Source organism: Toxotes jaculatrix, chromosome 8 (genome assembly GCF_017976425.1).
Source record: "Toxotes jaculatrix isolate fToxJac2 chromosome 8, fToxJac2.pri, whole genome shotgun sequence".
Lineage (NCBI taxonomy): Eukaryota > Metazoa > Chordata > Actinopteri > Toxotidae > Toxotes > Toxotes jaculatrix.
In genome coordinates, this window is record NC_054401.1 from 22,849,483 (window position 1) to 22,873,896 (window position 24,414).

The following is a 24,414-nucleotide window of genomic DNA, read 5'->3' on the forward strand; positions in this document are numbered from 1 at the left end:
ATGATATTGCAGTGACTTCCTGTTTACATTGCTGGTTACCCTACACAGGTTTCTGAAACAATCACAGTGGTAATATCATGAGGGACAGCCCTATGCAATACTCTGCTGCCACGTTTAATACAGCAGATGTCAGATGTGAAACCAGCCAGTCATCTTAATTGATCTTAATGCAAATAAGTAAGATAAACCTCAGAGACTATGTTCAGCCAACAACTGTTTTACATTACTCTGGCAATCGGCCATGGAGAGGCCTGCTGAGCAGAGGTGGAAAGTCACACAGAAAAACAGATACTTTAAAAGTACTACTTAAGTAGAACTTGTAAACTACTGTGATATATATATATATATATATATATATATATATATATATATATATATATATATATATATATATATATATATATATATATATATATATATATATATATAGCTTCTTTATGTTTATTTCCAGGCAGCATGCTTTAACATGCTTTTATAATGTTCCTAATTGCTGGTTTTTATCTTTATCCTATTGTGTTTTAGATACTTCCAATAAGTGTGGTGTTTTCATAAAAGCCCTCACTTAAGAGTGGTATTTTAGGAAACTCTCCTTTTATAAATCCTTTTTAAAGCACCTCCCCACACATGCACTTCTTCTATTGATGGACCATATATGGCATCATCCACGTCATCATCATGCACACCTCTGGCTTCTTTACCATTTCAGGAACTGGTTTTTGCCTGGAATTGCATCATCAGGCATCAACAAACGACATATTGCAACATACTGTTTACAACATACTTTTGGCTGTTCTTCTTGTTGTTATTATTATCATAATAATTATTATTTATATTATTGTGACATATACATACTGTATTTTCAAACCTGTCTCAGATGTCATCATATTTAAGTATCATGCGATAACCCAGATGAAGTCCATAAGCTGTTATGTGTTAGTCTATAATGTTTTTACATTATACCACTTTACTGTTATGTTAAAGTAGGGTTTGTGGACTGTTGCATCGTAACCACACCTGTCTGTCAGAGCTGCTTTTTTGTCTCTCTGTATCTGTGCTACAAAACCTGCTTTCTTGTCAGGTACATCATTTCCTCCTTTTCTTCCTGATACTTCACCGCGAAACAGGTCTGTGCCACGAGTCAAAAACATTGATCTAGTTTTGCTTGAATGCATTTGTTTAAAAGTCTACCAGGTGCAGTGAAGTCGTTAGTAGATGGGGGAGGATCAGCTGCCAGACAAAGAAAAAAAGAAGTTTTAAAACATTATAAGGTTTGGATGTAATTTACCAAATAATTTAATATTTTTTGGCACTTTCGATGAACATCCCAGCCACAAAGTTGGTTGACAGCAGAGCTACCAGTCTCGTGGACTAGGTACAGACTTTTTATTTTTCATACAGGTAGATTCAAGACACGCAAGTGTCACGCAATGATCATCACTTCACTTCATCTCCGTCCATATTATGTGACTTGTCGCAAAGTGAAACCAAACCAATGGAAACCCCAGGTTAAAGTGCGCATGCGTCTTTCGAACAGGGTTTTTTTTTTCTGAGAAATTCTTTATATCGGACTGTCGTTCGCTTTTTGGAGTATAATATTTCTGCCTCACGACTGATGGACACCTTTAACCCTCTGACCCTGAGTCGTTATAATACCAGCTGTTTAACAATAATGAAGGAAAGAACACCGTTGAATCAGGTGAGTTTTTGTTTGTTTGTTTTTTTAACTATTTCACATAATGACGACACCTGTATGCCTCCTGAGTTATCATACAATCTCATTTATATACATACAAACAGACTATAGTTCATGTTTCCAAGGCGAATGATAAATATTCTTTATCCAGTTTGATTTTGTGATCAAACTTTTGGCTCAAACAATCCCCCACATTTCCGTTTATTGTTAATTTAAAGTGTAGGACAGAAAAAGTTCCCCTCTTCTGCAACTTATTGACCACTGAACATTCCTATGACCTAGAAAAACAGCCTTGAGCAGTAAAGTAGTTTGCTGTGGTTTTTAAGAACAACCCTCCCCCCGCCACCAAGTTACTGTGTGAGGTGTCACCATTGTTTGAAACCCTGTGGCAAAGATAACCCTTTTCCCCTGCCCTCCTCCAGCTGATGGCTTTCAAAGACTCCAACGTGCAAAGAGTCATCCAGCTGGTGCACAGGGTGGTGCAGAAGAGCTGCAGAAGAGCCTGCCAGCTGTTCTGCTGCCCCTTGGACACCATGTTGTGTGAAAAGGCCTGCCCAGGTAAAAATAACGTTTTTGTATCATGAATTCTATAAAGACACCAGACAATATTGTCCTCATTACGTCATTTGCTGTCATGTCTCGGTCCAGTGTTTCCTCAGATTGTATCTGTAGATCTGACTGTCAGTAAAACACTCACTGAATCTGCACTGATATTTTAGTATTGCTTTGTAAGCCAGCAGCATGCATGCCAAAAAGACCATTTATCATTACTGGGAAAAAAAATCTAACATCATGTGTCTCACTGTCTTTTTTTAAAGCTCAAAACCAGCAGATTACAGAGGATAAAACTACCCAAGGTAAGACGTTTTCTTTAATGCTGTGTCCCAGTGTCGTTTTCTTTTTCAGTCTTATTTTCCACACTAACCTTTAACCACAGTCTTGGGAGCATGCCAAGTTGCATTTCACTACACATCTTGCTGGTGTATGTGACAAATAAGCTCTTGAATCTGTGCAGGTGCTTTTCCATCATTTTATGGAGCAGCTTGGCACAAACTAGTTTTGGTTTTAAACCTTTGAATAAGGATAGCAAGGAATAAAACTGCTTTTGTCAGCAGCACATGAGCCATAAGTTCAAACACTACCTTTTCTGTGGCGTTTCACGTGTAAGTCAGTGAAACAGACTTTTCCACATACTCAGGAACTTTGCGATAGTGACGCATTTCTGCTTTTACATCACAATGGAACGACAACTTCCCATTCTCATGTTCTCTTCCCTTTTTCCCTTTCTCCCCCTCACCCACTGACAAACAGTGGCGGTCCGGAGTCTGCCGTCAACCATTTTGATTGTGAACATCAGCAACTCCACCCTGATCGACTGCGTCATTGGGCATGAAAGCTACCCCTCTGCAGTGGCCGAGGGTCAGCCTCTCATGCAGGGATCGGGGCTCCACATGTACGGTGGGTAACAGACAACAAACCTATTGAACAGCATCATTCTAGAAACATCAAACACTTTGTGTTCTCAAACTTTACTCGTGGCAATAAAAAAAAAACTTTGTGTTACAGATCAGATGACGTGCAGCTACAGCCAGGGACAGCAGGGGGCAGCACAGACCTCTGCTTCTCCACCTCCTCCTCTCTGTCCTCCACTTCCACCAGAACAACCTCCAAGCATCAACATCCACAGCTCCCATCTCAACTTTGTCATCATCGGAGACAACAACTACATGCACGCTGAACAGATCTGCTCGAATGAATTAGAAGAGCCACAGGTGTGACCCAGGCTGTGGACACACACACACACACTACACACACACACGCACACTCTTAAATACACCATCATTTTCGGGGGATGAGAACTTAAACTCAGTTGTACAAGAAATATTTAGAGTTCAGTCTCCAGGCCACTTTGTTCTTTGACACAGATTTGTAATTTATTCTCTAAAAACTTTACTTTCTAAAAACAGTTACTTTCAATATAACTTAATCTGTCGTACTTTCTCAGTAAAACAAAGGTCCCTCACAGTTTCCCAAAGCCCTGGTTGGCAAATGGAAACTGCTGGTTTTGTCGGATCGAATGTTGAAAATCCACAGATGTTCAGTTTAAGATCAGTAAAAGCAGCAAATAGATTTAGGAAGCTGAAACCAGAGAAGTTTTTGACATTTTTGCTTATAACTCCAGTTTTGACGTTTTTGACGTAACTGGAAAGGGGTCTCAGCCCTCACATTTGTGAATGCTGACGTAAAAACACAACTGCGGTTCATTCATTATGGTTTTCCAAGTGTTGAAAGAGTTCCCACACGTCAACTCCCCAAACCTCCTTTTATACAATAGTTCTCTTCAGTCAAACGGTTTCCTGTTTTGCAACGCTCCTCTGTCAGATATGAGGACATGAAGTTGGGAGCAATGGGAAATTTTACGGCATTAATTTATCACGTAGATGTGACTTTGTCATGACTCATCTCTGTATGACCCGTTTATCTTTCTGTAACGTATGTCGAGTGGTCTGACATGCCAACTGATATACTTTGTGGGGTGGAAAACTTGCTGTAAGAGTTATGAATTGTGTATTGTGTAATTAGACGTAGACTAACAGTAATAAAATACTGTGTGTCTGTGACTAGAATCCTTATCATGTCATGATAAAGGTGTTGACTTACGTTAAAATGTATGGCCTATGGTCATTAACAGTAGACTACTTAGTAGTGTTCATTGTTGTAACTCATTTTGATTTCTTGTATTTGATATTGTTTAATCTTATAAAATAACAGTTTGACCTTTGTGTCCTTACTGTACTGTGAACAAATTATGTACTAAGAGGACTTGGAATCAGTATGCTACCGTTGTGCCTGCTGATATGTTTCTATACAGTATGATGTTATGATGATGATATGCTCCATGTAACTTTCACACAGTGTATTACTTCTCTGAGATATTGTAAGAGATAAGTTTTTGATTTTGTCGTTGTATTGTTTGTTTGTTGCATGTTTGAAATGACCAGCATATTTTAAATAAAGAACAAAGAAGAATTGCATTACTGTTTTTGTTATTAAATTATCTGCATTATCTGCATTACAATGTCAAGAAGCAGCGGTGGAGAAAACTCATTTTTTCTTCTTCTTCTTTCCTTCTTTCTTCTTCTTGCCTTTCTTGGCTTCCTCTGCTTTTTTAAAACTACCGAGGCCTCTGCGGACCATGCAGCCTCTCCACCAGGCCTGCAGCTGCAGGGTCAAAGGTCACAGGCCAGGGTTTAGAGTTAGGGATCAGGTACACTAAACTACCACGACAGAGGATATGATAAACCATGATGGTAAGGCTCATGGATCTGAGTTCTGATTGGATGTTGTTACCTTGGTAGCAGCGCCGATCTCTGCCTGCTGCTGGCGCAGCTTCTCCTGCTCCTCCCTGTCCTCCTTCACCACCTGCTCCATCTCCCTGAACTGAACACACAAATCAGCATCTAATGAATGATCATCTCACACCACCGGCAGCTGTTGACAGTGTCGTGTTCAGCTCTGGGAGCTGCTCACCTTCCTCCTCATCTCGGACAGTTTGTCCAGGTTCACTGTTCTTTTGCGCCGCACGCTGTTGAGCTGCTGCTCCTTCTCCTGCTGCATCTGCTTTGTGAGCTGCTGCCACTGCTGCAGCTGCTGCTGCAGCTCCTGATCAACAACAGACAACACAACAGCATTCGTTTCTGCTGCAGCACTCGATGACTGTTAACAATAAAGTAAAAATAAAATCACAGTTTAAAAGACAGACGCTACTGCAACGCCACAGAGCAGCTTTAATGAAACCCCTCCAGGGTTAAGGGTAGAAAGGGCACGCATGTTATGGCTTCAGGTGACTGCAAAATTCAAGTGACTCATCCATCTGTATTACTGACAAACAAGTCCCCATGTCTGTTGGACTTGGTTGGTATGATTAGTCAGGTAATCAGTATCCTTCTGTACAGTATTCACAATGAACTTAAGATTGAAATCGATTGAAAATTAAACATAATTGCATGTGCACTTGTTTAAGTCGAATGTGGGGATAACATCTTAAAGATAGTAAACATTTTAGATGATGTTTTAGTCAGTCTTGACTTAGTGTCTCTGTAGTTTCTCTTCTGCTTTGTTTACCTCATAAACAGGACTCAGCAACTGGATTCAGACTAAACCACAGATGCAGTTTAAATCACAGTTTCTGAGACCACTGCACTGGGCTGAAGCGTTCATGAGAGTGTGTTCGAGACAACACACATTTAAACTCATCTTGAACCTTAAACTGCAGCCAAGCTAATGACAGAGCAACAGCAAACAAGAGTAACAATTACACATGAGTACACAACAATCTGATGTTGTTAGTGATGTTACCGCATGTCGATTTTGCAGGAATTTCTCAGACTCCTCATGAACTCTCGCTTCCTCTTCTAGCTGTTTATGCAGCAGCTGAGAAAGAAGGAGAAGAGTTGGACAACTTTTACCTCTAGAGTCAAAGTTCAGGTTTGTCACTGCATACATCTATGCAGGGGGTAAAACAGGTTATAGATGATGGAGGATCACTTTAAAAACATCTGCTTCTGTAGGGTTGACATTTAGGTGGGGTTAATCCAGACTAGACTGGACCATTGGACCCACCTCCAGCTGGTCCTCCAGCAGCTTCTCAGCCTTGCTGGTCTCTTTTTGTGACAGTTGGAGCTGCAGCTCAGTGTCTTTCTCCTCAGTCTTCTTCATGTTAGCAGTGTTTAATGACTGCTCGTTCAGCTGATGCTTCAGGTCTTTGATGAGCCCGTCCAAGTCCTGAGGGGGAAAGCATCGGACCCTTTGAACTGTAAACGACCCAAATTAACAGATTCTCACCTCCAATGACCATTCATGCAGACACCTTTGTTTTTTTGCATGTGCTCTCAATTGCTCACCTTCAGTTTCTCATTTTTCTGTTGAAGCTCTTCTTGTCGTCTCTGTAGAGTTTGTTCTCTCCGCTCTAGCTCTCTCTGTGCCTCTCTGATCGCAGAGACACTTACATTACTGATACAAAACGGACATCTTCCTTTCTTTCTCTGTTTTTCTCTTCTCCCACCCTTCTTTATTCTACAATGAAACACTCCACTGCTCTCAGAGTATTCTAATTACAATAAAGATTAGTATTATTAGTACTGTTTCCAAAAGATGCAGTGATAAACCTTTGCATGTTCTCAGCCTTCTTCTTCTGCTCCTCTTTCTCCACCACCTGCAGTAAAGAGCTGAAACTCTGCTTCTCCTCCAGCTCCAAATGCAGATTGAAAACCTGCTGCAAGATGTACTGACTGTAGAGACAAACATAGTCAGAAAAAAAGTGATGCAACATGTTTGTCTGTCTGTAGGACTCACCAGTCTCTTCTCAGCTTGGTCAGCCTGGTTCTCTCCTTAACACACACACACACACACACACACACACACACACACACACACACACACACACAAACAAACAAACAGTAAGACATTATTTGAGTTAGTATATTTGTCCAGTAACCTCATGAAATGTAGAATATCTTAAAACCTTCACATGATTATCAGACCAGAGCAGCAAACAGCTGTTGGACAGATGTTCCTCTGGACTGTGAACATGACAAACACAGTGAGGCTCACTTGTGCCGCTGCAGTGCCCCTCTCCCTGCTGGTCTGCACTGTCAGAGTATGTCCCAGTATGTGCAACTGGTTTGAACAGTCCTCCAGTACAGCTGTCAGTCGGAGACTCTGAATCTGGGATAAAGACATCCTGTGTAGGACATGACAGAGATTTTTGTTAAAATGCCAACATGGTTCACACAGACATGTACCATCAATGACAGGCAAGTTAGATAAACATTCTATCACAAAACTTGGGAACTGTGATTATTTAGTGGCTCATTAATTTGCCGGATTTTCCAAATGTTGATAAATAGTTCTGTTATTTTTCATAAGTTATGCACTTCCATCGACCAGCAAGTTAGCATCACAATCAGAGGTATTTAAAATGGTGTCTGGTGTGGCTAACAGCTCTGAACCGCTCCCTCCACTGCAGCATGGTGCTAGCTAACTTTCCGTTTCACGCTAACAGCTGTAACAGATAAAAACAGTCACTTACTTCCGTCCTTCCCGTTAACAGCAACTCTCACTCTGGGTACATTCGAGTTCAACCTTCAAAAGAAACCACTTCATTTTCTACAATGGATTAGTCGACAAGTTTACCTGTCACTATGGTAACAGCTCAGGGCGTCGATTTTTTTCTGGCAACTTTATTGACAGAGCAAAAACTTGACAACAGCTGCATTTCCTACTCGCTGTTTCCATTTATTTATTTATTTTGACATATAAAAAGACCAACTTTGTATTTGTTTTTCACACAGTGACAACATATTTCTCTTCTTGGAAAAACGATTGAGAGTATTGTGAGAAGAAGAATACTGATATATTATTATTAATAATAATGGGGACATCAGGAGCCATTCGGCCAAAGGAGGAGAATCATTTCAGTATGTTACAAATAAAAGACAAAGAAGGCGCAGAGACAATGGACAGGTATTTCATTACTGTTTATTGTTGTCGTCTTCGTTGCAAACTCTGCAGGGAGGTACAGCTTGAAGGTAATACAGACTGAAGGTACAAGCTACACTGTAGTACATGCATGATGCCGTCAGTCACACTGTGAGGTTTGTTTCTGTGGAAGTCCCACTCCTCCCCTTATTTCTGAGCTGAACTCACTCTTCTGAGACAGTTTCCCTCTCAGAGACACAGATCTACAGCAACCTCGCTGCCAAGCAACACACACCTGATCTATAAACAAACTAACTACAAACAAAGTATGTACAGTAACAGTAGATGACTGTTCAACATATGAGTTTGACCATAAAAGGCAAATTTTAAGGCAGAAATATCTTGGGAGGAAGATGAGGAATGTGATGAAGAAGTCACAAGCCAGGTATTTATTCCTGCCAATGAGACTCTGAATGATGAAGGGAAATCATAAAGGCATTATATTAAGACTTATTGTGGGTGTTAAACATATGTTTTTGCTTCCTGTGCTGAGAGATGGGATTCATAAACTGTACATCTGTACAAAAACATGAAAATGAGGTGTTTTACTGTTACTCCTCTTTACAAACACAAGTCAGGAATCTAATAAAGGAGTTAAGGAGTTAACATATACTGTAAATCTATCAACACAAAGGTACATTAAAAAAAATGCAAAAATATTCAGATATTTCATGTAAATTATTAAAAGGCAAGTCTGAAAAATCCTACATGTGATATTGCAGGTAATAATGTTTCCATGTCTGCTTCTGTGCACATGAGAGACATAAATAAAAAATAATAATGGTTCCAAGTGAACATACTGTACATGATTGTATGGTTAGGCAATGTGCTTAAAAGGCCATTAAAACTTTTCCTTTCAATCATCTACTTACTATTTGTGATGGGATCCTACATGAACACTGTATTTTCTGTGAAAGTTGAAACAGCTTTGGTTATTTCTGTGATTTTTTTTTTTTTTTTCCATTTTTTAATTATTATCATTTTTTATTTTATTATTTTTTTCTGTCTTGTGCTTTTGTCAGTGGTTTGAAGTCGGTGGGGCTCAGTTGGAAACAGGTGATGTCATGTATTTTGATGCACCAATCAGGATTTAGGAACATAAATCCAATGGCAGTTGAGGAGTTGTTTGCTTAAAGGGGTACTCCACCAGTTTTACACGTGAAGTTATGGGGAACACAGCTCAGCCTGTGAAAACAGCTGGGTAATGTGAAATAACCCCTCATGATGTTACCAGGAATAAAAGACACAGCCATCTACCAGACAGGGATGGGGTAACAAAAGAGAGCTGTGGAGTTGCATTCTGGGAAATAATGCATTTTGGGAGCTTTACCCATATAAGGACTAAAAGTTACAGTATCTCAGCCTCTGCTGCATCAATGTCGACCATTCCTTTTATGATGTGTCCAGGGGCTTTAATAAGCAGGAATTGGCCCAGTTTGCAATGTGATTTTGTTTGTGGCAAACTGTAGAAATGCATCTGGGGACGTACTGATGAGAAAGAAGTTCTTATTTGGCACTAATTCTGCATAAACACAGACAATGTTTCTAAATGTGATGCAAAAAAACAGATATGAGAAAATCCTCAAGACAAAAAATATCATCAGCAAAATAAAACTCCAAATTAAAAACAAACCGTGAACAATCATTTACTGTACACACACACATATATAAAAAACTAAATCCAAACCCATACAAAACCTACTGTTTCATATCCCATAGTTTCTTGATCGTCACCGTCAGTTTACAACGTGATCTCTCTGCAGGTGCCAGTGCCTGAGGAAGCCAAACACACATCAGTCCATCATCTCTCTTGTGCTTATTGATTTGAACGTGAGTTGCGATGGACCATGCTTTTGTGCCATCAGAGGGGAGGGAGATCAGTCCACTTTGAGGTCAAAAGTCTGTGGCCAGAGATTAAAGGATCATTTATGATACTGTAAAAAAAAAAAAAAAGGAAGTAAAAGTCTACAGTATGCTGCTGTCTGGAGGAGCTGTACACGATGATCAGGACACAGCAACAATACTACACTGTCCACTACCAAGGTTCACGTCAGCCATTCTGACATTTCTCTGACTGAGGAATACATGTACAGTAACATCATATCCACAGAGTTTTTTTTTTTAATTGTGCAATTGGAGCTGAAAGCAGCCAGAGAGAGAGAGAGATAAGGAGTTTCAGATCTCGTTGATTGTTCGTTCGGAGGGCCGGTACTCCTCCCTTCCTTTAGGCGAGGACATGTAGAAGGACTGGGTCTTGCGTTTTAAGCGAGCCCTCTTGGTTGCCAGTGACAGGCTGTGCTTGCTGGAGGCAATAATGTCAGAGATGAACTTCTTACAGTCCACGCACACCTCCATGGTGGCCCAGTCCTCTGTCAGCTCTGGGGGAAGCTCCAGTTCTTCATGAGACTTTAAAGAGCCGTGCTTCGAAAACCTAAAAGAGATTTTGTATTAATGGTAGAGAAACGGTAGAGTGTGGTCACGATTAACCCAGACTACTGTTTGAAGTGGATGAAATCTCTGTTTTTGTTGGGCTCAATTACATTTAGAAATAGCTCCTATGAGAACAGCTGTCTCTGAGGTCTGATATCATCCACACTGGGTGGTGGCATAAAATCTCAAAGACAAATAAGTAAATATCCGAGCAAATAAAATCAAAACTACTGAATTAAGCCTTTGCATGAATTGATTAATCAAGATTATCCTACTGAAGCAATTCCACCATTTCAAGAAATCATGTGATCAATTACAAATACATGGTGGCCCCCTGGGGACAAACACATGCAAGACTTAAGAAAACAAATATTAAGTAAAAATGTGCTAGAAAATCTAGAAAAAGATCAAACCAAATCACAAACCAGAGTGAAAGCACCATCATAAAAAAACATACACAACCTGAAATCCAATTCAAGATACAGTGCAACAAGAGAACAAACATGAGGGAGGGGAATGATGGCGCCATTTATTATTTATTTATCTGTTAGCCGTTTTCAGTCTAAATCGAGCATGTAGAGTATTATCACTGAGTTATCTTCACTATTGTCACTGAGTGTCGTGTTTCTTTCTCTACTGTAGTTTGTGCTCTTCCTCTCTCTGTATTCTTATTGAAATGGGCTTTCTGTCTTTGGGGCCAATGGGGCCAAAGTATAGAGATTATAATAATAACGAGAACTGTAACGTCTTCATCCACTGTTACGAGTCTGAATAATTGAATAAATGTGTTTATAGGTCTCACTTGGACATGGTCTTCTGGATGCTGTGGCGCTGTGGGCTGCCGGAGGATTTCTCCGATTTAGCAGCAGCTGCTGCTCCAGAAGCTTTTCCAGCTCCTTTAGACGCTCCTGTCGTTGTTCCTTTCAGAGTGGGCGATGCCGTGGCCCCTCCCACTGCTGACGGCCCCGGCCCTTCAGCCACAGAGAGCCCTTGTCCTACAGCAGCCAGGGCACTTATCCTCTCCCTGGGGAGAGTGTTGGTTGAGCCAATGGAGTAGATGGGCAAACTGGAATAAGGTTTGGATGGCAGCCGCATCTGTTAGAGGGGATTGGGAGGAAAGAGTCAGGAGAAAACATAAACCTTTTGAATGTCACCATATTTTTATTATCTGACAAAAAAAAAAGTGTCCAAAAGAAACAGGAGGCAGGATGTCTCACTGCACAGGCAGCTGATTGGCTGACCGATTTACTGTGTAAGACTTACCTTTTTGCAGCACTGTGAACACACAGGCCTGCAAAGAAAAGAGAGAGAATGAATAAGAAGTGGTGAATTAAAGCATTTATATAGAAAATCTAAATAAAAATCATGCCAATGATTAAAATGTTTTACTTTTTGCAAAACTGGCAGACGTAGGACCAGGTGAAAAAGGAAAACCTTTTGGTTCGACAACAGAAGCAAAGCTACAAGAAAAAAAAAATGAAGAAATGATTAGAATTTAGACATGAATGCAAACACTAAATAATTTGTTGACACTAATAATCTCTTTCTTTATGTCTCAGAAGGAAAACGTATTTGCTCTTTCACTCATGGTGAAAGGTACAACTCATTCAGGTAAGAGTGTTGCTGCTGTGTGTGATGGCTGGTTACTGCACCAGCTTCTTCTCTTATGCTCTGGATGATCCATATAAAGTGTGTCGTACAGGTTACCTTTCCTTTCTTCATAGCGTTGTAGATTTCTTTGTACTGCTGGAACTTCTCCAGCTCTGCTTTAACCAGCACCTGCCTGATGTGCATCACCTCCTCCACTGTCAGAGACAGACACTCCACAGGGAAGCAGAACTCCTCCTGCAACAACACACACATACACACATGTATAGGCACATACACAACAGTGACACAGGACTCAGTGTTTATCATTCAGCCCACGAGCAGAGTATATTAGACTTACTTTAAATGAATGCTTAATGCTGATGTGTAAATGAGCAACTGACTGCTAACACATGTGCCATTACAACTTTATAGTTGAGTTGTAGCATGTTATTGTTGTGTTTACAGATTGTTCCATCGCTCTCAGGTGGCTCTGCTTTAAAAATGATACAATAATAAACTTTTTGTTTTCTTTTAATTTACAAAGGCCTCTTATCCACTGCTCCAAACCCAAAGGTCAGTTAATCATGGGGAATATTACGCAGCCTGTGAATACAGTTATATAATGTTGTGTGCTTTGTCAAGTCTGAGAAAATAACCCTGATAACGTCATCAGGGCTGCCTGGGCTCGGGTCTGCAGACTCAAAATTCACAACAAAAGCCCTAAACTGTAAAAAAAAGCAGAGAACAGGTCTTTGGATACAAGCACATCATTCACACACCATTCTTTGTGAATATGAACACACAGTCCACCAGAATAAGTCCCACCAGACAGCAAAGATGTTATTTCAGTAGCAAGTCAGCCCGTCCAGCTCGATGGCTGCGTCCATCATTCAAAGGTGCAACACTTCTTCATTTCACACTGGGTAATCTGTCGTACTCACTCTGCCAGTCTCCAGGAGATCCTGGCGACAGTAGCTGAATTTTGCTAAGTAAAAACTGCTCTTATTGTTATTATTGGGGTGTTTTTGTTTTACATTTGAAGATATGCAAAATGACAAAGCACTGAAATACACATTTGGTCCACAAGAGGCTGCTGCATCTGCAAACGCCACCATGGCAACCAATGACACAAAATCCTTGGACAATCATTTGCCTCATCTGTCAAACATGGCTGTGGTCCTGTTTTGGCTTGGGCATGTATGGCTGCCAATGAATCTGTCACACTGATATTCACCGCTGCTGCTGCACGAGCATTCTGTGCTCAGATTGAACCAAATGCTTCAGAACTCACTGACGACATTTCATCGATCAGCAGGACAATGATGCTAAACATACGCCCAAAGCAACCAAAGAGCTTTTGAGGGTGACGAGGAAGAACTTCTCTAACTGGCTGAGTGAATCACCTAATCTCAGTCTATATGAGCTTCACTCTACCTGCTGAAGACTAAAGGAGGAGAGACAGCACAACAAGAAAGAGCTGAAGGTGGCTGCAGTAAAGGCCTGGGAGAACATCACCAGAGGAGATACAGTATCTGCTGATGTCTGTGGGTCAAAGTCACTGACTGCAAAGGAAATAATAAATATAATCATTTTGTGTGTCTGTCCGATTACTTCTGATCCCCTACACTTTGGGAACTATGTGTTAAAAGGGGCTACATCTCCCATACAGTTCTTTCCATGCCTTATTCATGAAAAAGACAGGGTTAGCAGCAATAATCAGACTTTATTATGAACAATTTTAAACAAGAACTATGATATTTTGTACCAAAAGTCTGCTGCCTCATGGTACAAACCCTGTCAACATCATAAACATCACATCTTTGCTATCTTTGTACTGTAATTGCTTGTAATATAACAACAACACACTCACTGTGCTGTTATCGGACAATTCACTGGTCTGACTCTAATTAAAAATGTAACAAATGAGCCCTTTGAGCTTTGGGGAAAAAACTTTTGTTGGATTTACATTTCTGATTTTATGGTTTTTACCCTTTGCAATGTAAGTGCAATGAGCTCAGTGAACCAAGGTAATATTGATCATTATTCTGAACTTATATTGCTCATCAATGCACTGATGTTACAGTTTATTTGTCTGCTGTTTTAAGGCATCCTATAAAGAGGCTTTTGAATAGCCCCACATCATGAGTAACTGACTGGCTGCTATTGTACAAGTTAATGCACTGTAATCCCTGCTCATCTCATGACTCCTGACAGCTACAGTGCATTGCTTTGTGTTTAAACAGTGTTTAGGAAAGGCATCGAAAACCCAGACAAATTACATTGAAAATAAGCAGTTTGGGTTCAAATCAGACAAATCAGACAATAAAACCTGACATTTTATTCTAAATGCATCCCAGAACTAATAAACTAACAAATGATATGTCCTACACTAGAGCAGATTTGATGTAATTTAGGCGTAGCTGCCTACTTGTGTTTGAGTGTTAAGATGTTATCCAAAGCAGGGAAGCAAATGATATTTGTCACTACATGATCACAGTACAGTCTGTACTCAGTCTAACAAGGCAGCAGCCTGCTCTACTGTCGGTGACTGATTTCTAGTGAAGCAGGAAGCATTAGGAGAGGATGGGCTGCTACAGTTATTATGCCCAGACGGACTGAAGGCAGACTGGCAAACCTTGGCCGACTGTCTCCCACTGATGTAAGCGCTCCTGCACAGAGCAAAAACTGCCTTCATCAACCCCAACACAAACGCCTCGATAGGGTGGGAGCTCCGCAAAAGGTGGAGAGCGGAGGGAGAAGGGCGGAGGAGGAGGAGGAGGAAGGGGATCCAGGGACGAAATGATGCTACGGTCCCAACCTGAACGAGAGATGGTTAAGGTGTGTGTGTGTGTGTGAGTGTGTGTGTGTGGGGGGGGGGGAGAAAGAGAGGGGTCTCTGCAGTTTGACAGAGATGAAGTGAGCATACACTGAACTGGTGATAGAAAGAGGAGAGAAGCGTAATCCAGGAAGAGGCATGTCACGCAAACAAAAGGATCAGAGTGTGTGTTTAGTTTCAATCCCTCCTTACTTCCCCTTCTGGTCAGATCCAGATTTTCTCTTTATCTGTTCTTCATCTCTCTCTCTCTGTTTCTCAGTCTTATTAAGTTACTGGACAGAATTATTGTGACCAGGCCGGGGTTAAAACCTTCCCAGGCTGCAGTCCCCCAAGAAAGCTCACAGAAAGAGGAAAAACAGTGATGTATATAATTTGCTTTAATGCTGATGCACTGTGAGATTTTGCCTGATCACAATCAAATTCTTTTAAATTGTTAGTGCTTTTATGAACTGTTTCATGTATATATTTTTTTAATGTCCTGACTTTTAAAAATTTCAAAAAAGTTTGATGGTACATTGGAAAAGACGTCTGACTCACCAGAGACTTGGAGTTCTGTTTGGACGGAGGCTGAAACTGTCGTACGTTGGTCGGGGTTTCCTTCTCGATGGAGTGTCTCCTCTGGGGGGTCTGACGCCTCTCTGGCTGAGGTGTAGAGGAGATGGGCAGGAACATGGGGGGAGCTGGTGTTCACAGACAGAAGATAAGAGAAGACAGAAAAGAAGGCAGCTTAGCTGGAAACAATCCGCTGGCTGGTTAATTCAGGGCTTGAGATTCTTAACAGACACAACATGGCTGCTGAGGCTGTGAGATTGAAACTAATCGATCACTGTCAGCGTATGCTTGAGTTGAGGAGGCGACTGAGCTGCGATGCGGATGTAGAAATAAATTCCTGACTCACTTTTCTTCCCCAGCGCAGACTCGGGGGATGTATCATCCATCAAAGATGTAGCCACACTGGAGCTGCTGGCTGATTTGCGCCCAACAATCTCATCCTGAATAGATGTGGAACATACAAGCAACTCAGTCATGATTTGCTCTGCACATGTCACACCCACACAACCAAAACACACAAACTCATACTGACATCGGAGTCAGAGCTGTCCAGCTCGGCGAGGCTGGGAGCCTTCAGGAGCCTTTTCCTCTGGGGTGCGGACTGAGATCCAGAGGGTTCTACTCTGGGAGATGCCGCTCCATTGGTTAGAGACAGAGAGCTGGATGTCCTCCTGCCCATGTACGGACTGAACTCATCTATACAGAGCCACACAAGAGACAGTTATTCAGACACAATGAAGAAAAACACTGGAGATGAATCTCAATTCCTCGTATGATTCCTTGCATCCTTAATCTGTTATTCTTCAAATCTTCCAAATCTACCTTGATTGTCTTATCCCCCCAAAATAGGGAAAACAGGTTCTTAGTAATGTTATGTATGAATGGAAGGTAATATGAAAAGATGCAATGAATCCTGTTACAGAAGACTGAGGTTTGAGATCCATCCCAAGAGAAAAGAGGGCAGGGAGGGTGAGTTAAGTCGGTCTGAGGGGAGGCAAAGGAGCAGGCCGGTGTTACACACAGAGCATGGATGCTTCTTTAATGAAATATTTAGATTCTGAACTCCTAAAATAGGATTCTCTCTCCTGACTGCCTCCATGGTGTATTTTTGGGGGGGGAGCTTAATCCTTGAAACCAAATTCTCCAATTCACAAACAAGGTCATTGTGTGCTGACGGAGGAGTCGCTGGCCCAAAGACAGAAATCACTCCACGATAACTAACCACCTACCAAGCTGACTGACACTGTGAATGTGATTTCTGGGCGCTCAAACTGCTAACAAAAAAAAAAAACAACCTGAAAGGAGAGTTTGGAGGGAGGGAGGGAGGGGAGTGTGGGAAGGGACGACAAGCAAGTCCTGCAAAAGACAGATAAAGAGCCACGGCTGATAGGATCTATGGGATCCTTTCAGTCTCTTCTCTGATTTGTAGGAAAAGCGACCACATGAGCTCATCGACTCAACAGGAGCTCTGTTTCTGCTGCTAAACTAGAACTGTCCTCTCTACCTGGTCAGATTCTTCTAACTAAACACGCAGCCTGTACCTGCATCTGGGCTGGATACCCTAGCATTCAAATATTCAAACAGAGGGGATATTAGTTTACAGTGAAGTGAAGCTGACAGACGAGGTCATTGGGTTAAAGGGGAGCCTTCTAAACCGCAGCAGCGCTCATACTTTACCTATTCCTGTACGGAACAAATCCTGTGGCATACTGCGAGTTTTGCCAAAACCTAAAAGGGGGACACCTCCTTCATTAGGATACTGACCACCATTTTCCTGCACTGTTAGATCCCAATGATCTGTGATGATCACTTATTTTCAGTATGCTTCAGTATGCAGTTCAGTATGCAGTTTGATATTTGAGCAATTTCACTTATTCTTGTTCTTGCAGAGTTAGATGTCGATCAATACCACTCTCATGTCTGCGCATGAGGTATGAAGCCGGAGCCAGGAGGTGATCAGCCAGTAAGCTATGCTAACCACCATTTCCTGTACAGACAAAAGAGTGGTATCTATCTTCTTATCTAACATGCAGAGGGAAAACAAATAAGCTAATTTCCCAGAATGTTAACTATTCCTCTAAAATGTTGACACTGCAGTAGGTCATCACATCACACCATCCCCATTTGGCCAGTTTTGGGGAATGAAAAAGAAAACACCATCAAACAAGAAAATGGACCCAGAGAAAACACAATACATCACCAAGAACTGCACAGCAGCAGTGTTTTCCCCTTGAAACTTTATTTTTTGAGTTACCGACAAGAGCTTTAACCATGTTCATTAAAGTGTTAGTGGGTATGAACAACCTCCCCATAAAATACGGAGTGAAGCAGAATCAAACTGCTCTCTCTGCACAAGACTGATTTAGAGAGGGGAGTTTGTACACACACACACACACACACACACACACACTCAAACACATTATTGAACTGCATGAATGAGTGAGCGTGAGGTGATAAAGCTTGTGGTGTGATGAGAGACACTGGTTGCAGCAGGATGAAAAGTGGAGCACAGCATTTTTCTGATTTCTCTGCCTCCGCAGAGTTTCCTTACCACTTCAATCAAAAGTGTCTCATTAAGTTGTTCCAGTGCTTTTAATACGAAACACAAACACATCTGCTAAGAGAACACACAGTGAGTGTCCAGTGCTGTGCAGAGCATGAAGCTGCACACTGATCCTTCTGCACCCTGATTAAATTCTGCAGAGTCACCCTGGTACATTAAAGGCCCTTCTGTGTAAGGCTGATGGATCCTGAAGACACAGAGGTGGCAGTTACTCTTTCTGCTGTTCCTTTTCAGTTCTTGATGAGATGGCTGGCTGCTCAGTTCTACTTAAGATTCACATAACAGCAGCATGTGTGAGAGATGGTGTCCTGAGTGATCAGAGATCGGCAGCAACAACCAGGAGCATTTTATTCAGGACTTATATAACCCTGAACATTTGCTTGACAGGAGCTGTAGGTAAGAGTGACTATACGAGCTGTTGACTCATTCACTATACTGTGCACACCAAAATTATATCCTCTAAAGAAAGGTCTGAAGTGTGCTGAGATAACAGTAATGTTATTTCACAACTCCTCCGAAAGAATCCCACAGAGTTAGATAATTTAAACCGTCACTGCCCGTTAATTCAGTATCAGAACACTGGCTCCTTTCCATGGCACCAAGATCAGTGACGCCCTTTAAATATCCCAATCTGCCTGTTGAGGCGATGTGATGTGTTTCAATCAGCCAGAGAAGAATTTAATCTCCTCCTTTAGGACAGCCAGATGCTAACAGGAAGTAAGGATTCCCTCGCCTGACAAAAACCATGCAATGAATCTTTCCCCCTTCTACTAAATGAAAACTATCAGCTTGGTGTCTGTTACTCTGTAGATTCTAAAAAGGGAGAATAACTTTTATTCTTCCAAAGAATACATCACCTCAACAGCAACACATTTTTGTAGTCCTAAAGCAAAAATTTACGACAGTAATATAAAGAGTGAATTTTGTACTAAAAAAGACTTTACCTTCAGAAGGTATCCATTCCTGAAGACTCACTTTAGCTTCAGCTGCATTTTATCTCTTATAATGAATTTTATCTCTTATAATGAAAGTACTTAGTAGTACTGTGTAAGTAAATCTCAGTACTGTAGTAAGTTCTGAGATTTACTTTGTTAACCTATCGTTAAACACTGTCATACTGCAGCACAAATCATCATACTACAGCAGGTTTTTGAAGGGGGTAAGACAAGTTACATACATTCAACATAGTATGACAATACTTTCCTTTTAGCTCTTTCTACTTTGTTTTAGCTCCTGCGCTCATCAGTGTCCTCCTACTGACCTGTGTCTCACATCATCATGTTTCATCTCCACAAGTCAAAGCCAACCACCACCAACCACTGAAGCATGACATGAAATGTGTGCTGATGTGTGTGGTGTGTGTGTCTGAGCTGGAAGAGCAGATGAGAAGCCACAACAAAGAGGATAACAGAGAGAAATTAAAAAAAAAAAAAAAAAAAAAAAGCCAGGTAAGCAGCGAGAGAAACTTTACCTGACGCATCAAAACTGAAAGACATGCTAAGTGGCCGAATTACTGCAACGAGAAACAGTCATGGCATTCGACAGTTATTGCTGTAATTAGGAGGTAAATTAAGGCAAGACTGAATACATGAAAAGGAAGTCATCTCCTATTAGGCAAGAGGTATAGCAGGGGTACAACATGCTTGTTGTCTAGTTTCAGATCACTGATGTATGAGCACTTTCAGGATGGGAGATAATAGGATTTTGAATAAACCACAGCCAATGGTGAGAGATTACTGACATTCAGAAAAACACCATAATGGTTTAAGTGTTGTTAGTGTTAATGGAATTGCAGACACTTAGCATTATTATTCATGTGCAGCTTTCACTATATTGCAAACAATATAGTCAACAAAACAATAATAGGCATTAGTTGCAACACAAATATGAAAAGTTAGGCAGCATTAGCTACAACGGCAAAGAGCAGAAGCACACACTTAACAGTGCAGTAAAGTGTAAATGAGCTAAAACTAAAAGTTGCTTGAAAGTGTGAAGCTTCAGGGTGTTTCTCATCTGATTTTAGCGGATTTTCACACCAGCAGATGCAAGCATCAGCTCCATACTTCAGCTTGAAAAACGTACATTTCAAAGTGAAGTCTGGTTTCATGTACAAGTGAGCGTGTCTGTGCAGCAAAGGCATCAAAATAACGAGTGCAGGGACAAAGAAGTCCTTACCCAGCCTTCCCCTGCGGACCTCGCCAGGCGACACCGGTCGAAGTTTCCTCTCTGCTTTGATTTCCTCCAGGATCCGTTCATGCAGAGTAGGAGGAGGCTGAGTCTGTGGCTTCAGCTTGCGAGCTGACACCTGATGATGGGTGAAAGATACGTACAGACAGTGAGTAGACAGAAAGACAACAACTGGCACAAACAAACAGAGGGTCAGCAGGCCTGGTTCTCAACACCTCCTCATCTCCTGTGACTGACTGTTCACCTCATTACCCAGAGTTCAGTGCTCTGCTGAAACAGCGCCTGCTGGTTTTGAAATAAAATTTAAAATATATGATATGATGTAAAAAATCAACAGCGATCTGATGACTGCAGCATTTCACTGAATTCACAGCGCAGTGAAACTTGATTTAGGAAGCTGCAACATTCATATTATATTGAAAGGCTACACTGGTTTTATGGAGCTTTAATACAGAGTTCTGAGACTACCTCATACCCCATAGGTCATCTGTGCAAGCTGCTTATTCACAACCCAGAGTTATGTTTTATTGTTAGGCGGAAAAGGAGGACATTAAGTGATGTAGAGAGACAAAGTCTGTGTGGATCGATGATCTGATGTGATATTTAAATCCTCTGCCTTTAGCTGAACTCACAGGGTTGAGAGGTGGTCTGGACCTGATGAACTCCAGGATGACTTCATGAGCGCTCTTCTTTAACCTGGGCGGGATGTCCCCATTCACCTAAAACCACACAACAAGGTATGAAACAGGAAAGCACACGACATAAAGAGAGAAATTACCTGATTGATTGGCCTGTAATATGTAAACAATCACAAAATGACAAAAAAAAGAAAAGTTAAACATGTCTGTTTCAGTGTTGTGTGACCAACAGTTTAATTGATTCTTTTTTTTTTTTTTTTTTTTTAGCTCTGCTGTTAACAGTGCTTATAACATAGCACTATTCTCCATGATCACAGTATCCTAGTTGTTGATTTATGGAGCCGCTTCAAGCATAATGCCTCAAAGTGTGTAATTAAATGTCTGTGAATCTTTCATATCACCAAATGAGTGAATGTCCAGCACTCACCATGACTTTGCGCAGTTTGTAACGTTTGGACCTGATGTCGTCCATGAGCATCTCATAAGGAGTGAGCTGGTACTCGATGGGCAGAGGGTTGTACTGACGCTCCTGCACCTTCTTCAGCTTGACTCCTTCACGCAGGTCCCTCATCACCTGCACCCAGAATCGAGCCTGACGGAGGAAGCAAAGGGCAGCATGGGAAAGGAGAAGTGGAAAATACCATGACCCTTTGAATGTGAATTTATTTGGACAATGGTGATCATCAGAGCTCTGACCTCTCTGTGCACACAGAAAAAGGAGGGTTCATCAAGGGGAGTGGTTCTATCCATCTCAACATGGTTCCTGAGAGGTTCTTTAATCACTACCTATTTAGAGTGGTACATGCATTCTTATAGATTTCTTTATGTGAACATGCAATTATGAAGAATATTTAATATGACACCACAAAGCAGCTTTGATTTTTTTCCCCGTAACCTTAGGTCAGTTAGATTGGATTAGGAGATATGATGGGCAGAAGCTGGAGGTCAGAGATCAGGAGTCTGGCTGCCTACCCAGTCAGCATTCTGCAGCTCGTTCAGGTCTCGGCCAGGCTCCTCTGACGACTCTTCCTCCATTTTACGGAGGTTCTGGTGGAAAGAGAGAGAGACAGTATGAGTATTTTTGAAAAAAGAAATAAAAAAACAAAACCTTGTGGAAGAGAAAATATATTATTTTATATTCACCACAACTGTTAAGAATCAAATTTTTACTTTTATTCTTTTATTTTCTTTATCAACCACGTCAGCCTCACAGAGCTGCTGGGATGTTCCTGAATGGCCAGTATCAGCCTTCAAAAAAAAAAAAAAACCTTGTCCCTGTTTTCAGGCAGTCAACAGTAAACCCAGCTCCTTTATTCTGACACCTGTGTGAACCTGCACAACATGAGGCCATTAGAGTGTTGTACAACACTATCAGCCTGACCGACAGCCTGTCTGTGGGAAATAAGGAGCTAGCCTGCATTCCTCTGCTGCTGCTCCCAAAGTTCAGCAGAGGACAATGTCAATGTGTGTGTGTGTGAGAGAGAGAAAGACAGGCAATGAGATGGAGATGGAAACGTTTTTTTAAAAAGTGTGCAAGCATTTTAAAGTAGTGCGCAGACAGGAAATACGTTCCCTCTGGTTAGTATTTGTGGTGACACGGTTCTTGTCACGTTACAGCAGAGGACAGTTTGATAAGACAATCATGGGAGTCTCGTCCAGCTGACGAATGAAGGCCTCAACCCACTGGGGAGATCACAAGCATCAGCATCATCCTGCCAGGGAACAGCTACCTCCCCTGGACTGTAAGCTCCATGTGGCAGTTACATAACATCACTCACAACATTATGTGTTTTGCCGCATCCTAACTCTGCATGCCTACAGTGTACACAGTAGTCCATTTACACAAGGTAACGCTGAAGTGCTTAATGGTTTATAGCAGCCCATCAAATTAAAACACTGCTAATCTGGCCAGTGAAGAGTGTAAAGAGAGATCAGCTCATTTGCCTTTAAACACCATTATCTCATTGGTATGAGCAGCACGACTCCAAATCACATCAAAGCCACAGATTTCCATTTCAAAAGCTTGATAGAGAAGTGTTCTCTGCACATGATGGAGACAGCATTTTAATTAAATCCTGCAAAGTGAACCCCTTGTGTGGACAAAACCAACTGAAATACTGCTACAAGTCCACATGTATAATTAGGACAATTGCCAACCGTGTCTACAGACTCGTTTTTTTTCCTGATCAGTAATTCTGCTCTCTCCTCTGTTATTTGGCTTTAGCTCTCAACAGCGCTTATCCATGAGCAAATAGGAGCCAGAGTTGTTTCTGTGAATCACCAATAATTCAGCTGCTTTTCTGGGAATCTCCAGCAGCAGGAGGCATCTTTGTAGGGAGACAAAGCAACTCTTCAGCTGGTGGTGGTGGATGGGACAAAGATGGATCCCCTGTGGGTTGGCACCGCTCTGCCATCCAGACCAGGAGGTGGGGGGAGGGAGGGCTGCTCAAAGCCCATCTTACTCCTGGGTATCTCACCCCCCCCACACACATTTTATTTTATATACGAGCATTCACACACAGTCTCATATACGTATATTAACAGTAGATACACACCCACGCCTCCTGCTCACGCTCGTGCATGAGTGAATCCATGCAGGCATGAATATGCAATCACAGAAGCTCACTCACCAGTTCACCATGAAGCTTGACAACAGTCTATGCTTCCATATGTGTTAATGATGACACTGAAGCGAGGTCACATGTACTCCTTGCTTAGTATCTGGACACAGTTCAGCTTATTTTTTCTTTTATTTTTGCCCTTGTGCTTATTCACTTATTTAATAACATACATTTAAGACACTGGTAGATTGTTCACAAGTTCCAACATTTTAAACTCACGTGAGAAGGAAAGAAATGTGTACCTCTGTTTTGAGAGGTGCTAAATAAAATGATAAACGTAGTGATGATGATTACTTGTTTACTTTGTGAGGCTAAAAAGGCTGCAGTCCCCCAGACTTCCTCCTTTTTAAGCTTCTTTCTCAGCCTTCTCCACCCTGCAATGAGAGTCCTCTCTCTCCTCTCTATTTCCTAGCAGAGAGTTATGTAACCAACCAAATCCCCTTTATTCATTCCGATGCATTACGTACACTAAAAGGGCAGCAGCAGTAGTGCATAGCAGGAAGGAACCCCGAGGTGGAAGAGAACACACACACACACACACACACACACACACACACACAGATACATACACATACACAAACACACACACACCACTCCTCATGGGAAATGTTCCAACCCACAGCTGAGCTCCAAAAGGCTTCTGGGGAAAAGCAAAGTCCAAAAATGAGTCCTGCACTTGATCTTAATGATTGGGTAGAAGAATAAAGAATTAGAAACTCAGTATGACAACATGGCTTTGTGTTTAGAGGAACAGCCTGAATTTG

The 24,414-nt window shown here is 41.5% G+C and overlaps 3 protein-coding genes across 3 annotated transcripts in view; 1 reads left to right on the forward strand and 2 right to left on the reverse strand.

Moving 5' to 3' along the window:
* Positions 1-1,160: 1,160 nt before the first annotated feature.
* Positions 1,161-4,728, forward strand: LOC121186669. Its single transcript, XM_041045460.1, has 5 exons — positions 1,161-1,696; positions 2,116-2,251; positions 2,512-2,550; positions 3,005-3,151; positions 3,260-4,728. Exons 1-5 carry the CDS (start codon positions 1,613-1,615, stop codon positions 3,469-3,471), a joined length of 618 nt encoding a protein of 205 aa, XP_040901394.1. The 5' UTR covers positions 1,161-1,612; the 3' UTR covers positions 3,472-4,728.
* Positions 4,715-7,853, reverse strand: iqcg (IQ motif containing G). Its single transcript, XM_041045459.1, has 10 exons — positions 7,785-7,853; positions 7,307-7,436; positions 7,049-7,083; positions 6,862-6,984; positions 6,598-6,682; positions 6,317-6,478; positions 6,053-6,127; positions 5,225-5,356; positions 5,045-5,134; positions 4,715-4,915 (listed from the first exon to the last, which is right to left on the reverse strand). Exons 2-10 carry the CDS (start codon positions 7,433-7,435, stop codon positions 4,799-4,801), a joined length of 948 nt encoding a protein of 315 aa, XP_040901393.1. The 5' UTR covers position 7,436; positions 7,785-7,853; the 3' UTR covers positions 4,715-4,798.
* Positions 7,854-9,137: 1,284 nt separating this feature from the next.
* The window catches only part of spire1b (spire-type actin nucleation factor 1b), a 31,778-nt gene continuing 16,501 nt past the window's right edge, over positions 9,138-24,414 (reverse strand). Inside the window, exons 5-16 of the mRNA XM_041045371.1 lie at positions 22,002-22,076; positions 21,457-21,621; positions 21,024-21,110; positions 20,380-20,509; positions 16,174-16,337; positions 15,988-16,081; positions 15,627-15,769; positions 12,371-12,508; positions 12,053-12,123; positions 11,927-11,954; positions 11,466-11,758; positions 9,138-10,664 (exon numbers count right to left, since the gene is read on the reverse strand). Of these exons, the coding sequence (XP_040901305.1) occupies positions 10,409-10,664; positions 11,466-11,758; positions 11,927-11,954; positions 12,053-12,123; positions 12,371-12,508; positions 15,627-15,769; positions 15,988-16,081; positions 16,174-16,337; positions 20,380-20,509; positions 21,024-21,110; positions 21,457-21,621; positions 22,002-22,076 (1,644 nt within the window). The 3' untranslated portion in view covers positions 9,138-10,408. The remainder of the gene's footprint in view (positions 10,665-11,465; positions 11,759-11,926; positions 11,955-12,052; positions 12,124-12,370; positions 12,509-15,626; positions 15,770-15,987; positions 16,082-16,173; positions 16,338-20,379; positions 20,510-21,023; positions 21,111-21,456; positions 21,622-22,001; positions 22,077-24,414) is intronic.